At 50.0% G+C, this 16,153-nt stretch overlaps 6 protein-coding genes across 6 annotated transcripts; 3 read left to right on the forward strand and 3 right to left on the reverse strand.

The window, feature by feature from the left end:
• Nucleotides 1-1,348: 1,348 nt before the first annotated feature.
• BO79DRAFT_164843 (putative aromatic-L-amino-acid decarboxylase) lies at nucleotides 1,349-3,236 on the forward strand. Its single transcript, XM_025679224.1, has 3 exons — nucleotides 1,349-1,465; nucleotides 1,602-2,532; nucleotides 2,585-3,236. The coding sequence occupies exons 1-3, from the start codon at nucleotides 1,417-1,419 to the stop codon at nucleotides 3,153-3,155; spliced, it is 1,551 nt and encodes a 516-aa protein (XP_025544680.1). The 5' UTR covers nucleotides 1,349-1,416; the 3' UTR covers nucleotides 3,156-3,236.
• Nucleotides 3,237-4,991: 1,755 nt separating this feature from the next.
• Nucleotides 4,992-7,703, forward strand: BO79DRAFT_242429 (DUF427 domain-containing protein; the record flags this gene model as incomplete). Its single annotated transcript, XM_025685206.1, has 5 exons — nucleotides 4,992-6,765; nucleotides 7,111-7,220; nucleotides 7,278-7,383; nucleotides 7,477-7,557; nucleotides 7,621-7,703. 5 exons carry the CDS (start codon nucleotides 4,992-4,994, stop codon nucleotides 7,653-7,655), a joined length of 2,106 nt encoding a protein of 701 aa, XP_025544681.1. The 3' UTR covers nucleotides 7,656-7,703.
• A 96-nt stretch (nucleotides 7,704-7,799) lies between these two features.
• Nucleotides 7,800-8,662, reverse strand: BO79DRAFT_268282 (KR-domain-containing protein; the record flags this gene model as incomplete). The annotated part of the gene is made up of 2 exons (XM_025687113.1): nucleotides 7,800-8,027; nucleotides 8,063-8,662. The coding sequence occupies 2 exons, from the start codon at nucleotides 8,660-8,662 to the stop codon at nucleotides 7,800-7,802; spliced, it is 828 nt and encodes a 275-aa protein (XP_025544682.1).
• Nucleotides 8,663-9,419: 757 nt separating this feature from the next.
• Nucleotides 9,420-11,582, reverse strand: BO79DRAFT_268284 (C6 zinc finger domain protein; the record flags this gene model as incomplete). Its single annotated transcript, XM_025687114.1, has 2 exons — nucleotides 9,420-10,476; nucleotides 10,528-11,582. The coding sequence occupies 2 exons, from the start codon at nucleotides 11,580-11,582 to the stop codon at nucleotides 9,420-9,422; spliced, it is 2,112 nt and encodes a 703-aa protein (XP_025544683.1).
• A 457-nt stretch (nucleotides 11,583-12,039) lies between these two features.
• Nucleotides 12,040-13,576, forward strand: BO79DRAFT_268288 (putative MFS monocarboxylate transporter; the record flags this gene model as incomplete). Its single annotated transcript, XM_025687115.1, has 5 exons — nucleotides 12,040-12,089; nucleotides 12,138-12,354; nucleotides 12,411-13,172; nucleotides 13,249-13,346; nucleotides 13,423-13,576. 5 exons carry the CDS (start codon nucleotides 12,040-12,042, stop codon nucleotides 13,574-13,576), a joined length of 1,281 nt encoding a protein of 426 aa, XP_025544684.1.
• A 476-nt stretch (nucleotides 13,577-14,052) lies between these two features.
• Nucleotides 14,053-15,896, reverse strand: BO79DRAFT_136883 (extracellular metalloproteinase; the record flags this gene model as incomplete). Its single annotated transcript, XM_025678097.1, has 3 exons — nucleotides 14,053-14,471; nucleotides 14,528-15,078; nucleotides 15,121-15,896. 3 exons carry the CDS (start codon nucleotides 15,894-15,896, stop codon nucleotides 14,053-14,055), a joined length of 1,746 nt encoding a protein of 581 aa, XP_025544685.1.
• Between the last annotated feature and the right edge of the window lie 257 nt (nucleotides 15,897-16,153).

Genomic DNA, 16,153 nt, shown 5'->3' on the forward strand with positions numbered 1-16,153 from the left:
TGTTTTATAACGATATCTGTCCCTACTCAATTCATCGTGCTACAAGACATTTCACTTCTTACTCTATACAAAGAACTTAAGACATATATATCATTTCAGCGTTAGACAAGGCATCTTCCGACACATTAAACTCCACACTCAACATAAACAACCCCAACCATAACATAAATACCACCCACTATCTCCCCCAATTTTTTGCAAAGTTAAAGACAATGTGCTTTACCTCATACTCTGACGAACCCGCTTCCCCGTACCGTCCTCGACCCACAAACACTTCTCGACCCGGTCAGGGAACATCCTGGTCCCGACAATCAAGAACAACAAGGAGACGAGGCGGAAGATACTATGGAGGAGGCTATGTTCCTGGCGCAGCTTGTGGCGGAGGAGGAGGTGGGACAGGCTGTGGTGGTGGTGGTGGAGGTGGTGGTGGAGGCGGCGGAGGGGGAGGCTGCGGAGGAGGTGGAGGGGGAAGCTGAAGATGCGTCTTGATGATGTTATTAATTTTGCTTGGGTAGTTGTTCTTCTGTTCCGTTGGACCATGGGGAAGATTTGGTGATTGACTTGAGGGGGTAGATGATTGGCTAGATTACTTTCAACATGTTAGGGTTAATGTGATTTATCTATGGTATTGATATGAGATACTATAATCTATCTTTATTTCATGATTTCCTTGACATTTGAGTCGTCTATACCAAGGCATTGAATGGATGCATCATACGCTCTATATAAAAGCGAGTTCCTTGAAATCAATATACACGAGTAGTAATCATCGAGTAGTCAGTGTGCTAACGAGATATATGCTAGTGTATTTGGATAACAAATTTCACTACAATGGGCAACCGAGCAATTTGAGCTCGCTCGGAAGTCGGAATCGAGGCACACCCTGGGAGCCTTATTAGCAACCACACCATAGTCAACACCCACTCACTACCTAGCAAAATTCCATCTCCAGAATACTCTCATTATTCAAGTGAACACGAAATCTTATCCCATATCGAAACCCCGAATAAATTGCCCAAATGCATACTCACTCGGAAAGAAGCAATATCCGACAAATACCGCCGTTACCCGCGAAATATCCGTCAACACCCCCAATAGCGCGCTTGTCAAACGCACATGATGCACGAGGGGCAATTTAGGGGAACCTGAATATATTAACTCATTCCTGGCGCATTATCAGGATTCATGTGTAGCTTCCAATTGGACCAAAAGCGTAGATCAGACGCCCTTCCCTTGACATGTCGGAACACCTTCGGAACCAATTCCGGCGCCAACCCCACCGGCCTTGGCTTATCGATAAAAGAAATCCAGATCCTTATTCCTGCCTCCGAACTCTCCGCTGAATTTCATTCAGTTCTCCCATTCGACTTCCTCAATTCCCCCTTGGATCACGCCTGGAATTCTCATCTCTGTCCAATGGATCGCGAACAATTCCGGGAGGCCGCCCACTCGGCCATTGATGACAGTTAGTCTCTGTGCCTAATCCCTGCACCCCACACTTCTCCAATCCCCGCCCGCATCACCACAAACACACACACACACACACACACACACACACACACGGAGAGAGAGACACAGCTAACCACCCCCAAAAATAACAGTAATCAACTACTTCGATGACCTCCCGAACCAGCGCGTCCTCCCCACCATCGAACCAGGCTACCTCCGCCCCTTAATCCCGACCTCACCCCCCGAGAACCCCGAACCATGGAGCTCCATCCAATCGGACATTGAAACCAAGATTAAGCCGGGCATCACGCACTGGCAGTCCCCAAACTTCATGGCCTTCTTCCCCTCAGGCGTCACCTACCCCAGTATCCTGGGTGAAATGTACAGCGCAGCCTTCACAGCCCCCGCATTCAACTGGCTCTGTTCCCCGGCGTGCACCGAACTCGAAACCATCGTAATGGACTGGCTCGCTCAGGCGCTCGCATTGCCGGAGTGTTTCCTCAGCACGTCGGAGAACCGCGGAGGAGGTGTAATCCAGGTTACGGCGAGTGACACGGTCGCGACGATGATGATTGCTGCAAGGGAAAGGCGCGTGACTGAGATTGTGGTCAGTGAGGGGTTCAAGCCTGATACGGTGGAGTATGAGGATCGGATGATGGAGTTGAGGAGTCGGTTGGTCGCGCTGGCGAGTAACCAGGCGCATAGCGGTACGGCGAAGGGAGCGTTGTTGGCGGGAACGAGGTTTAGGAGTGTCGAGGCGAGGTTGGAGGATAACTTGGAGATGACTGGGGAGAGGTTGAGGGATGTTTTGGAGGGGTTGGATCGGAATAACCTGACGCCTTATTTCATTACCTTGGGACTTGGTACGACGAATTCGTGTGCCGTTGATCGGTTCAGGGAGATTAAGGCTGTATTGGCCGAGAAGGAGCATTGGAAGAGGATTTGGGTCCATATTGATGCTGCTTATGCCGGTGCGGCACTGGTCGCGGATGAGTGGCAGTATCTTTCCAAGGAGTTTGCCGAGGGAGTCGACAGCTTCAATATTAATATGCACAAGTGGTTATTGGTTAACTTTGATGCTAGGTTTGTGCTTTCTCCATTCCTTTACGATGCTATAAGTTGCTAACCGGAACAGTTGCCTCTTCATTCGCAACCGCGAAGACCTCACCAACGCCCTGGACATCACCCCTGCCTACCTGCGCAATCACTACTCCGACTCCGGAAAGGTGATCGACTACCGTAACTGGAGCATGTCTCTGGGCCGTCGGTTCCGTGCCCTGAAGATCTGGTTTGTCATGCGCAGCTACGGTCTCACCGGCATGAAGGACTATATCCGCAAGTCCATAGGACTGGGAGAGACTTTTGCGGGTCTGGTCCGCAGTCGGGCTGATCTGTTTGAGATCATCACCACTCCTGCATTCGGGTTGACTGTGTTCCGAATTAAGAGCCCCAAGTCGGGGACGACGATGGTGGAAGCTGAGAATGGCGTTCTTGTTGCGCAGCCGGATGGGGCTGCGAACGAGTTGACCAAGGAGGTATATGAATTAGTCAACTCTCGAGGAGAGATCTTCATTACTTCGACCGTTATCTGTAAGGTTTATGCTATTCGGGTTGTGAGTACGAACCCGGCGGCCGAGGAGAAGTATGTTAGGAGGGCGTTTGAGATTTTGGTGGAGACGGCGGAGGAGGTCATAAAGCGGGGGTAGATGTTGGACACCATTTTTGGATGTTGTGAATACCTTTGATTTCGGCTGTAGATATGAAATATGATATTGCATTGAGATAGTACTTTTTGGGTCGTATGTGGAATGGCTCTCCCAGAACAATGGCCTTGGATGATTGGCAGTGAGTCCAGATATCACGAGACAATAAAGAAAGAAGCAAGCAAAAGTCAACAAAGCAAGATTCATGTATAGTGAAGGCCAAACAACTCACATTAAGCGGATATACTCATCCTTGCCCATACGACAAAGAGTGAATAAATTCTATATACCAAAGCCATTGTAAACCTACAAGGTACAAAGGAAACACATTAGATATCAACGGTATTGTTGAGGTAGTAGTGAGATCTTGATGAAGCAGCCATTTTACCGAATCAAGCCTGACCATCAGTTCTTTCAGTAAACTGAACCTGACGATCCGCTCTAATAATCAGTGACCATGTCTGAGATATATTTCAAGCGGGAAAAAATTATCTCCGGCCCTCAGTCACTTCGTCATCCCGGGGTTGTTCGTCCTTTGGCACATTAACAAGCCCAAGCTTCTTCGATTCCAGACCTCTTGTACCATTCTGTTGAGCGAATTTAAAATATCTGGCCATGTTGTTGGGTTGGTGATTTGGTGATTATCCTCGTCCATGATATTCCCAATGTAATATACGTTGTTAGAGGGGATAATGTGGAGAGGCTCTCCGGTCTCCAGGGTTGTTACCAGGACAGGGGACATACTTGAGGCCATAGCATCTGGCAAGGCACGTCTCTCCGGATCCAGGTTCAAACCATCCTTTCAGGTCTGCGGGCCGGTTTGTCCATCCCTTTGAAATTTGGAGTGAATATCAGTAGCCTAGATCGGGCATCAACCGTAATGGTTTATTTAGGAGGCTTGGTTGTACATTGGCTTGACTTCCGAGGAGCTCCATGTTGTTGACTCGGAACTCCCTTGTAATTGGGGTTGGCGAAGTCTCGGATCGGCGAGTTGATAATGGCGGTGATCACGCTTGAGAGAGATACTGTCTTCAGAGGTAGATCAGTCCGGCAACTGAGCCAATAGTATAATTGAAGATGCCGTGCAATGGAGGGAACAATAGACGAAGTCACAGCCAAGTAGATACGCCATCTAGTTATGCAAATGGTCCGAGGGTACGACCCGGGAGAATCAGTCCTTAGTTTCTTAGATGTAGGATTATGATGACTGTCAAATCGCCTGCCAATCCCTATGACATAAAGAAGTACAGCAAGCTAAACAATAAACTTCACTTGTGACAAAGACCTTTGCTTTCCACAAAGAAGAGAAACCGCGAATGGCCGCCCACTCACGCAAGAAAAAATTTATAATGATAAAGTCATTGTAAAGCAGTGACAAAGCCACACTATACATGCAATGGAAGATCCTACTGCAGACCGTGCATTACATCGAATGACTACCGTTTCTCGCAAGGGAAACGCCGCACCAACCACAATCCCTCAAAGCCATCCGCAAATCACATAAATACTCAACACCTCTTCAGTAACCCAGTCTTGGTCAACACGTTTCATCTCTCACCCCCGTATTCTACCTGGCCTTTGTAACGCACACAGCCAGAGAAGGCAAACCCCATGCCATGCACTAGCAGTACTATAGAGTAGCAAACCAACATGGATGTCTCCGAATCATGTTCCCCTGGACGAAAGATATATAAATGTACATGTACCTCTTGAACAGGGGGATGTATCAACTGCCAGCCCTAGTTCCATCACCAGTCACTGCCAGCATCACTATATAAACGTCATTTGTCAACACGCAAAATTTGAGGAAAAAAGCCATTTGTCGATTGTCTATTCAAGATGCACCACATCGAAGAGCCAATCGCTCAGATGGAGGACTTCAACATGCTTAGTGATAGTGATATGGATATGGTTGATGGGTTGGTGCCAAATTCTGCCGCCTGTGGCTTCATCCCTACCTCCAACCCCGCTGATTTCAAGGAGAATATACCCCCTCCAGCAGAGGATGAAGGCACCATCGACGACGATGCTACCGATGTGGCTACCGATGTGGCTACCGAGGTTGATCTGAACGAAGTCATGGAGGACTTGGACATCGATGATGACTATGAGGTGTCCGAGAGTGGGGATGATAGCGAGTACAGTGAGGAGGATATGGACCTTGCGGATGGTGATAGTGAGCAAGGTGTCGATAGCGACTGGGGGGATGATGAAGAACGGACAGAAGCTGAAGAAGATGAAGAAGAAGACTACGATCCCGAAAACGCGCCCATCAAAAAATCCAGTGTTGATCGCATCGAAGACATCTTCGATCATCTGTATGAAAATGACGCACCTCTATCATCGTCTCGTCATCATGAGGATAATAGCATGGAAGATCTGGTCTACGAGGATACCGAAATCGATGATTCTGGATCAGCTGAGTCTGATGATGGAGACATGGAGGACATCTCAACCGACGACCAGGATGAACCTGTCAGTTGCATCTGCTCGAAAATGGATATGTCAGACGATGACGATGAGAGTGAATCTGGGGATGATTCTGAAGACGACGATGAAGACGACGACGACGACGACGACGACGCTTTCCCTGGATGCGACTATCTAGGATTGGCCGACTATGTGGAAGGGTGCGAGACGAAGCAGGGAATTATGCATGATCTACGCCCATCAAACCAACCGTACCCAAAAGATCCAACGGCGAAACTACATGTGTTGATTAAAATCACAACTTACTGTCCACATACCCTAATTCGCGTCCCCGTGAAGCCACTAGCCCTTTCATCCAGGGTCTTCGCCGAAATCTTCGGCTATCAAGAAACCGGCGATGCACAGCCTAACAACCAGGCTCGCTGGGACGAGGATGAGCTTGTCTGGGTGAAAGATCTGTCATACGATTGGCCCAATCCCGCAGCTATGCTCTGGGTTCTGCAAACCCTGACCAGGGGATGGGTCGATTGGCAAAAACCTGTTGAGCTTGTGTTTCTCAAGGACATCGCTGTTATTGTGAATAGATTCGAGCTACGAGATGCTATGAAGCCCTTTTCGGCTGCCTGGCTGGGAAGCACCTGTGTGAAACCAAAAAGATATGTGCCCTCACACAAAGAGCTACTGGACTGGGTGTTGTTCATTACTTGGGTATTTCAGTCTGGATCCGGACGGGATTTCCGATATGCTACGCGTGGTGTGATTATGGATTACACGTTCAAGTCCAAGCCAAAAGACGGACTTCTGCCCAGGGATATGTATGAAGCTATTTACCAGGCTCGATCGGAGCTGTATCAGAGCTTTGCGGAAATTATCCGGGAATACCTAGGTTTCAAGCCTGAAAACGAGCAGAAGGGTCTCTGGACTCTCTGTGAGCATCAATCATTGGATCCTTGGCTATCTATCTTTACGGCCTTAGAAAACCCAAGCGCGTACAAAATGTCGCTAAATCGTATTCATCAGAAGATGAAATCGCTGGTGTTCAACCCTCCCAAACCTGAGACTTTATACTGTGCGTGGTGTGAGGGGACATGGAGAACCCTACAAGCCTGCGAAGATGGGATGCGACGGACACTAGGGATCGACTGTGATGGGAATCAGGTACAAGAGTTCAACAAATGCGAGGGTACGTGTTTGCATCTGCCGCAGTTCAACTTCGAGCGAGTGTCCTGGCCTAGTCCAGACTGGGTGGGATGCAGGGCTGATACAAAGCCGTGAACGAAGATCGAAGGGTTTGATGCGAGTCATGTGAAGGATGAAGACAGTATAGTGTGTTCTTAGAAGGCGTCTTTCGCTGTGCCATACATGGGAATGGTCTCCGTTTAGGTTTAATGCACTCGGGGAATTTCCCCGCACTTACGCCATGACAGGATTATTAATGCAACTGTATCACATCAGCAACAACTAGTAAATATTTCTCCTTCTCCTTTGCTCACTCTCTCTACTTGTTTCTTCAATACACAAGCACTAGTGCAACTCATCTTCCCCTCCCCCATAACCATGCCCCTCGCTAGAGCAACTTACAACGACATCGTCCTCGCCGAATCCCCCACCTGGGAGACCGTCGAAGGGAACATCTACGTAAGCCCCCCAAACCACATAGCCTAGATACCCAAACCGACTTAACACATTATCCAGTTCCCACCCACAGCTATCAAAGATAAATCACTCTTCGTCCCGATCGACAAGGTGACATATTGTCCGTGGAAAGGAGATGCATCGTATTACTCTCTTGTGATTGGGCGTGAGGATCTCCCCACCCCATCTCTTCGTTTGTTTAAACTGCCCCCCTACGGAGACAGAATGATCGTATCGTTGCTAACAGATTGATATCTAGCCACGACAATCCCCGGTGCAGCGTGGTATTACCCCAAACCCTATGATGCTGCAAGCAATATCAAGAACCATGTGGCATTTTGTATGTTTGACCCATTGATTGTTTCTGGGCTGGGTGATAGGAGCTAACGGCGCATGGGCTCAGACACAACAGACAGTATTAGAGTGACCGTGGAATGAATGGTCAGTTGGGATTGGTGTTGTGAGTGGCATGTTTGTAATGAGGATGGATGATTGATACAGAAGTACTAGTTTGATGTAACTCTCACGTTTAGCATTCCAGTACATTAAACCTATTATCAAAGGGAAAGCACGCCATACTCTCTACTTCCCTTCCTTCACAAGTCCATACTTCTCCTTCAGATGCTGAACAGCGGCTTCCGCAAACCTTCCAACCTTCCCAATCTTCGCAATCTCCACCATACGAATATCCCAATTGAGATCGCCTCGCAACCCGCGCTGAATCTCCACCGCCATAAGCGAGTCAATAGGCATCTCTACAATCTCCTCCGCGGACATCTCAGCGGCTCGCGGCATATGTCGTGCCAGGTGCTTGCTCAATTCGTAATTGTCAAATTGTTTTTCACCTCGGGCTCAATCAGCATGGCCAGGTTCTGGTCGACCCTCCGCAGGAGCTCTTTGATTGCTGCACCGCCGGCTGTTGCGCTCTGTCCTTCCTTCATCTCGATGTTGGCGTAGACGGAGAATCGTGAGTCGGAAGGCACCCACGCTGTCCGGACTGTAGGATCGCTGGTTGGACGGGTATTTCCGAGGCCGATGATACAAGCGTCTGATGTTATACCTTGATTGACAGAGATTGGTGGAGAATTGCACTGGCGGATTGCCAGCTCTAGACCTTCCAGGAGCTCGTCCTCTCTGACAAGTCGTACGGAAGCTGCTTGCATTGCTTGCAGCAGTTTTGCATCACGGCTGACGATACCACAGTCTTCTACTGCTCCAAGGGCAAGGGTAGCCGATGGGAGACCCAGGCGACGGCGGTAGCGCGTAAAGCTGTCGAGTAATGTATTGGCGGCGGCGTAGTTTGCCTGGCCGTGGTTGCCACAGATGCCGGCGATCGAACTGAAAACGACGAAGAAATCGAGCGGCTGGCCAGAGGCCGCGTGGTGAAGATTCCAAGTTCCCTGAACCTTTGTGGCAAGGCAGGTATTCCAGTCATCGTAGGTCATTTTGGCGAAACTCTGGTCTTTCAAAACCGCTGACAGTTGGAGAACCCCAGCCAGGGCAAGCCACCTGAACGACGTCTTCCCGAATGTCAACAGCAAATGTGGTGATCGCCTCGGCGATGACAATCTGTGCAGCGATTCTCCCCAAACGGCGGCGCTGAAGCAATGCGTCGATGATATCGCCAAGTGGGCGGCAACAACAGCTGCCTTGCGGCTTGTGGGCTATTTGTCCGAGGACAGGTGCGAGAAGGTATCGGACTACTTCAGGAGTGAGCAGCTGTAGAACAAGGATTTGCCGAACAGGTCGCAGGTCGCAGGTCTATGTTCAGAACTGTTAGGGGGTATAGACTCTGGCAGAGACGATAGAGGTTTACCTCTATGGTCCACGGAGGAAAGAGGTATTGTCGCTTTCCGATGGGGTCAGACAAGAGACGGATGATCTGGCTGAAATGAAAGGAATAACTCGTGACGGATAATGGAAGAGCCATGTCAGAATAAACCTTTCGGAATCAATTTTCGCGGTGTTCAGTAGGCCATGGGGGTGGGAGGAAACGGGATCCACGGCAGGTATTTGCGAAGATTTAGCCAGGCGTCTATATACAATTGAGATGGCAAGGGCTTCAAGTAGAGGTCTGCACGCTTGTATCTCTTAATGATGGCGTAGCATTGTGTAAATGCAGGCCTTACTTGCATGCTGGAACAAAGTGATAAGACTGGATATACTCTAGAGTATTACTGGGGCTGCCTGGATTTGGACAAATCATCCCCGAGATAACTCTGGGTCTGTCAGTTCGTTCAACAGTTCCGTCCAGTCTGCAGTGTCCAGAGCTAGGTCGTTGCCTGTCTCAAGCATCTCGGTCCAGATGTCCTCTAAATGCCTCTCTTGGGGAACATCATCGGTGCTAGCATTTGGGGGATTTGAAGGGACATTGCTTAATTCAGTACTGAGAGGTTGGGCGTAAGCCTGTGTATGACCCGGATGAGAACGCACTGCGTCATTCCCATGTGGAACAACAGGGGGGATCTCGTCACTCCGCTGCAGCTTTCCGGTCCTCCAATGCTTTTGCAAAACGCCCATCATTGCATTGATTCCTTCTCTGACTAGGGCAGACGACTCTTGTGCCTTGCTCAGCATGCGGCAGGCCTCTAGCACTTCTTCCTTTCGTTTCTCAGCGAGTATATCGTCCCAGTTGAAGCACACGTCCAGCAATAGTATCACGGCGGCAGCGAATACATGATGCATGACTGACCAGACGACAGAGTTTGGCGGAGTATAGTTCGGTTCGTTTCCATCCATAATCCTCTTGATCTCCAGTACCTTTCGGGCAGACTGTAGACAAATAACATGAGAGTAGGAGTATGCCGGTTCACGAGCTCCTCTGATGAAGAAGTCACGATGTAGGCGGCACAAACGCGAGAAGAAACCCTGTTGCAGGAGACAGCCTTGCCAGGCAATGGTCGGGCGCTCTTCGTAAAGCGAAGCAAACCGCCGTCTAGATGATGGATCCAGCCGGAAGAAATCAGGTATTTCAGCCACAGCTTGATGGAACTTTCGGTCTAGCTCGAGGACTTTTTCGTATTGTGGCTCCAAGCCATGCAGGTGCTCGTAGGATGTTGCATCAACTACCTCTCGGCTAACAGACGCTAGTTTCAGACGTTGAAGGAAGAAGGACATGTCTGTTGGTGTGGAACTTGGCAGTGATACCATTTCGCGAAGCATTGCACTGTCATCTATATTTAAGGGTTGGTTGACGTTCATGTGGCGCGGCTGGATGAGATACGTCCACTCTTGAGGGCCAGGGAGGAAGCCCAGTAGCCTGCAACTTTAGTGAGCACTTGGCATTCAAAGAGTTTTCAATAGTTTTTACCAGTCGAAAGACGTCAGATCCCACCAAATCCGTCTCTTGAGTTCCAGATCTACTGGATTGTAATCAGATCCCTCCCTCTCATTCCGAAACCGCGGAGAGTCAATGCAATGGAGCATAAGACTCTTTGCTTGGCTGACGATAGCACCGTGCACAAAGAGACCGCTCACAGACGGTGGAATGTTCCAGTTGGAGACATTATGCATGACCACCATGGTGGCCTGCAAGCCCACGAGCGTCGGAGACAGGGAGTAATGGCTCTGGATCAACGCGGCACCAGTAAGGAAGGCAAACTCTCGGCTTCGATCTCCTACATCGGAAGATGCCACCACAGTTTGCTGCAGACATAGAGAGCTGGCTAGGATGCCGAAAAGAAGCGCCAAATGGCTGAGGTCTACGGGCTTGCCACTTTCGATGCAACAATAGATGCCATCTATTTGGTCCTCCACGCACTTGGGGACAAGGATATGGTAGAGATAGTCGACGTAACGATGATAATATCGAAAGAGATCCAAAGCCTCCGATTTTGCGGGGACAAAGTCAATCAAGTTAACCGACGCCGGATTCTCGTTGATGGCAGACCGATTCATGTATGGCATTGACAGTAGTGGTCTTGCAGGCCCTGTCTCCTGGTTCACGCTTAAGTTGCGCCCTCTTACCGAATCATCTAGTTCATCTCGAAACCATTTCGGGGTTGCTGTTGGCACCCGGTCAGCCATGTGGATGTTCTCCAGCCAGTCCGCTGTGAGTAGCGACTCCCGATTGCTTGGCCGCAATGGAGCTTCAGTAGGTCCGGTAGAAACATTTTCGGCTCTCGGGGGCACACTTGAGCTACTCGTAGGGGGTGTCCGCATTGCGCCAGCCGGTGATGGGTTCGGAACCCTTGCGGCCTCTGGTCTCCCATAAATGCACGCCAACCGGCGCGCGGAGCAACTGCCGCATGGCTGCTGACGATCGCATTTGATTTTCTTGTGTCGACAAGAGTCGCAAGATACGGGGTCCTGTCTGGGAGCGCGTCTGGAGGTATGCGGCAGTTGTAATGCAGCCTTGCGCTTCATGATGAGATGAGATGAGATACCGAGTTGATGACTTGACCGGAGGCGATTAATTGACCGAATCACGTGAGTATCAGTCTCCGTTCTAGCAACCAGTCATTTCCCTTCTGCACTACAATGTTGTAGAGAGCAATGTTCCGTGATGCTGAAAGAATTGTTGTCGGTTGTTTTCTGCAGTGTGGAATTGATGGTCTTAATGGTTAACCGCCGCCGCCCGGAAGCTCCGCGGACAGTCCGAGCCTCCATCAAGCTTCATACATACTATCACAACACCATGAACCATGTCCCCGGAGACTCCGGGGGTTACAACTTTGATATGTATCACTTGTCACTGTATGCAAATAATATATATGCGCTCAGAGGCTCTGCTTCAAACATGTTCCATCAACCCAAAATAACATTGAGCCGCACTGGACACTCACTATCTTCAGCTTCAACTTGTCAAGCCTAACTAGCAACCATGGCTCACCCTAACGATGCTCCCTCCACCAAACCAACCTCCGAATACACGTACGTCCCCCATACCCCCAACAAAAAACATATCACTAACCACCCCAGACCCCTCGCAATAATGACCCTCCTCGGCTCATTCTGCGGCATGTTCTGCACCGTCGGCTTCGTAAACTCCTTCGGCCTCTTCCTAGAGTACTACAAGAAAGACCAACTCTCCAACCAACCCGAATCAACAATCGCATGGATAGCGTCGATCGACATCTTTTTCATCTTCGGCGTATCAGTCGTATCGGGGCCTCTACTCGACACTCTCGGTCCACGGGTGCGTATTTACCCCATACCGTACTATACTTACCACACAACTAATAAACCTCCCAGCTCCTCCTCTGCATCGGCTCCCTCGGCACCATCTTCTCCATAATGATGACCTCCCTCTGCAAACAGCTCTACCAATTCATCCTCGCGCAAGGCATCCTCCTCGGCATCTCCCTATCCCTACTCACCTGCCCCATGATCGCCCTCGTCGGCCAACACATCAAGATCAAGCGCGGCGCAGCAGTCGGCATTGTGATCGGGGGATCCTCCCTCGGTGGCGTCCTCTGGCCGATCATCGTCAATGAACTGCTCAAGAAACCGAACATTGGGTTCGGGTGGACCATGCGCATCGTGGGATTCATCATGTTGCCGCTACTCACAGTGACTTGCTTCTGTTGTAGACCTGCTGCACCTCCTGCACCACCATCGCAGGCGCACCCAGAGCCAGAATCAGAGAAACCCTCCCCTGCACCCCAACCACATAAAGAACCAGAGCCTTCCCTCCTCAAAAACCCAACCCTCCACCTAACCTGCCTCTCCTTCTTCATCATCTACTTCGGGATGTTCTCGCCCTTCTTCTACGTCTCCAGCTACGGCGTAGCAAAGGGCTTTTCCTCCTCGTTGTCATTCTATACGATCTCAATGCTGAATGGCGCGTCACTGTTCGGGAGGATCATCGGGGGTATATTAGCTGACAAGTACGGACGGTTTAATGTCTGTATTGTGTTTACGATCCTCTCCGGGGTGGTTTGTCTCTGTTGGACGAAGGCCACGAGTGTGGCGGGGTTGGTGGTGTTTGCGGTGGCGTATGGGTTTGCTTCGGGGGTGAGTGTATCCCCTTTCCCCTTCTTTTCTTTTCTATTCCCGAGGGGTGGATGAAAACTAATAATGGTATGGACAGGCTATCCTTTCCCTCCAACAAGCATGTGCGTTGCAGCTTGCTACGCCGAAGACGGTCGGGTTGGCGGTGGGGGTTGTTATGGGGGCTACGGCTTTGAGGTATGATCTATTTCATTTATTAATTGTGTTTGTTATGATGGTGATAGTTTGCTGACTATGTCTGGAATGGATATAGTGCTATGGCTGGAATACCTATCTCCGGGGCATTGGTGCAAAAGTATGGGTTTCTTGCGCTGTCGATATACGCTGGGGTGAGTCTGTTGGTGGGTGGGGTGTTGTTGGGTGTGGCGAGGGGGAAGCAGAGGTTGGAATTATGGGTTGTTGTTTGAATTCTTATGTACTGGGGGTGGTAGATGATAGATGGGATGTTGTGTGGTTAAGTTGTTGGTGTGGTATGGTATGCCGGTAGACTAGAGGGTGATGGCTGTTATATAGATGTATTTCATGTTTAGATCTGCCGATGCTGTATTAGTACTACTTGATTATTCCTCTTCTAATAAACCAGATATCTCCACTCATCTGCTACGCTACAACTAACATCCCCTAGGAAGAAGTGTACCCCCCCTTCGCATCCGACTTAAGCCACTACCACTATACCCCGCTCCCTGTCCTAATCCTCTTTTCGCAAACCCCCTCCATATCTCACATCGATTCTTACCCCCAGTCAAGACAATATCTGCATCAAGGATCGCATCTCTCGCTTGCACGAAGTTCGGATTACATGGCTGTCTTCATTTAATTATCAGTCAAGGTCCGACGGACACTCCGAAGGTGAAAGGGGGAAAAAAGCTATTCTGCGGATCACTTACAGCGCCATCCCATCCACCACCAACTTCATCATCAAGTACTTCCCGTCTGTCGGCACTCCATCTCTGAACACCGGTCTGGGACCATCATTCTTCCCGTACTTATCAATGAGATTCCACATCACCTCATACAGCATAGTCGCCCAGACGGTTCCGATAGCGTGCACACCATTCATGGTATTCACGCTCGTGTAGTTCAGAGGGTTCTGAGCGAAGGAAGTAGAGTAAGGGTAGTCGCGGACACCGCGTTTATCATTGTCTGCCCAGGCACCCATTGTGTAGGACTTCCTGCGCGTATCGTTGGGTTTGATTCGGATGGCAGTGGCCATAAAGTCGCCCCAGCCTTCGCCCATACCGCCCGACTCGAGGGTATTGAGACATCCGGCGTTGTGGGAGCCGCCGGTGAGGCGGTTCGATACTGAGAGGTTTTAGAAGACTGAGTTGTTTAATTGGTAATGGGAGAGGGGGGCCTACCACCGTGAGTGTATTCGTGGATTACGATGCCCGCGTCGAAACTTCCATCACGGGACGGGGTGGATTCGATCCAGATGTACATGCGCATACGACCGGGGATACCGTCGGGTGGAGTGGCAAAGTTTGCGTTGCTATATCCGGAGCCGTCTTGTGCGTTGAGGATCACGTAGTCTTTGTCGCGGCCGCCGCGGGCGCTGTTGTTCCATTGGAAGTTGCCGGCGGATTCGGTGAAGCCTAGTGTGTAGAGGAGGTCGTGGTAGGTGTTTGCTGTGTAGAAGAGTTGGACGATGGAGGCGTTGATGTATGATCGAGGTGGGGACATGTTTGGGGAGTAGGGATATTGGAAATTCAAGTCTGGGTTGGATGGGCGTAGATTGTAGAGATAGGAGCCACCGCCGGTTGGGTTCCAGTGCGCGATGGCGTTGTTGCCTCTGGTTGTGGTGTAGTTGTTTTGTCCGTCGCTGATCCAGGTGTATTCGGATGCGGATAGGTCCCACGGGTTGGTGAGGATGGTGCGATGTCCTTCTGTTGGATCGTTTGTGCCCCAGGGACTGCTGTATTAGCGTCGTTGTTAAGTTGGTAGGGTCACTTACTAGGCTTGATATGTCGCGTCTGCTACGTAGTCGACTACGCCATGGACAGTGGTGGTTTCTGCATCAATGTAGGTCAGTAGCCAGTGCTCGTACATGTCTGTTTCCACCCGCCATGTGAGCGCCAGGGTCCCATCTGGCTTGACGAGGTAGACTAGTTTGGCTTTGGGGTCAGATACTGCACCCGCTGCCTGTCTGAAGATGTACTCGTTTAGTCCATTAACAGCTTCTGTAGAAACCTTGTCAATAGTGAGTGGGAGCTGTAACGCGTCCCTTGCTCCTCTAAGAGCAGCTACGGGACTTGACAGGTTGGGGTTGTCCAGGTAGCTGCTCGGCAATACGCCAGTGAAGAATGAATGCCCGAAAGATAAAAGCTGTCCGTCTCTTCCAATCTGTAACAGTGAGCTTTTCTTTACCAGAGTTAGCGGGGAACATACATTAACATTAAAGTCCGCATTGTCAATGTCAGTATCATGAGCCGTTTGGCGAAAGTATACATGCGCAACGCCATTGTTGCCAACATAGTGGTCATCGACAAGACGGAAGCTTGCTCCAGGAACAACGTTCTGAACTAGTCGAGCTGCTGTATTGGTATAGTGTTCTTCAGCGGATACTACCACTGATCGGTTTGCGTTCACATCGACTGAGTTAACATATTCCGTGTTAGAGGTCAAACGGAGGGAGTTCAAATCCATGGGTGCTGGAGTTGAGGCCGTAGGATATGCCAGGATGGCCAAAGACAATGCTGCTATGCTGCAGACTAGGCGCAGTCCATGCATGTTTGCTAATGGGTGGAGGTAATGAAAGATGATTTGGGATCATAGATAGACTAGAACATGGTTTATATATACTGCTAGTTTGCTCAGGTACTATAAGAGCAGTCAGTACAGCCATAGCTACCCCTATCCTTCCCATTTCCCCATAGAATCCCCTCTCAAGGAAAGCTACTGTCCGACGTTGCATGGCTGTCCAACAATGGCGATGTACAACCTCTCCCCCTCCGATATCATTGGCCTACCGATGACTGACCTCCCGG

Source organism: Aspergillus costaricaensis (assembly GCF_003184835.1).
Source record: "Aspergillus costaricaensis CBS 115574 unplaced genomic scaffold BO79scaffold_2, whole genome shotgun sequence".
Classification (NCBI taxonomy): domain Eukaryota; kingdom Fungi; phylum Ascomycota; class Eurotiomycetes; order Eurotiales; family Aspergillaceae; genus Aspergillus; species Aspergillus costaricensis.

Coding starts and splice junctions, on each gene's coding strand:
- BO79DRAFT_164843 (XM_025679224.1), top strand. CDS start 1,417: ATGGATCGCGAACAATTCCGGGAGGCCGCCCACTCGGCCATTGATGAC. Junction 1,466..1,601: donor CCACTCGGCCATTGATGACA/GTTAGTCTCTGT, acceptor CAAAAATAACAG/TAATCAACTACTTCGATGAC. Junction 2,533..2,584: donor TTGGTTAACTTTGATGCTAG/GTTTGTGCTTTC, acceptor TAACCGGAACAG/TTGCCTCTTCATTCGCAACC.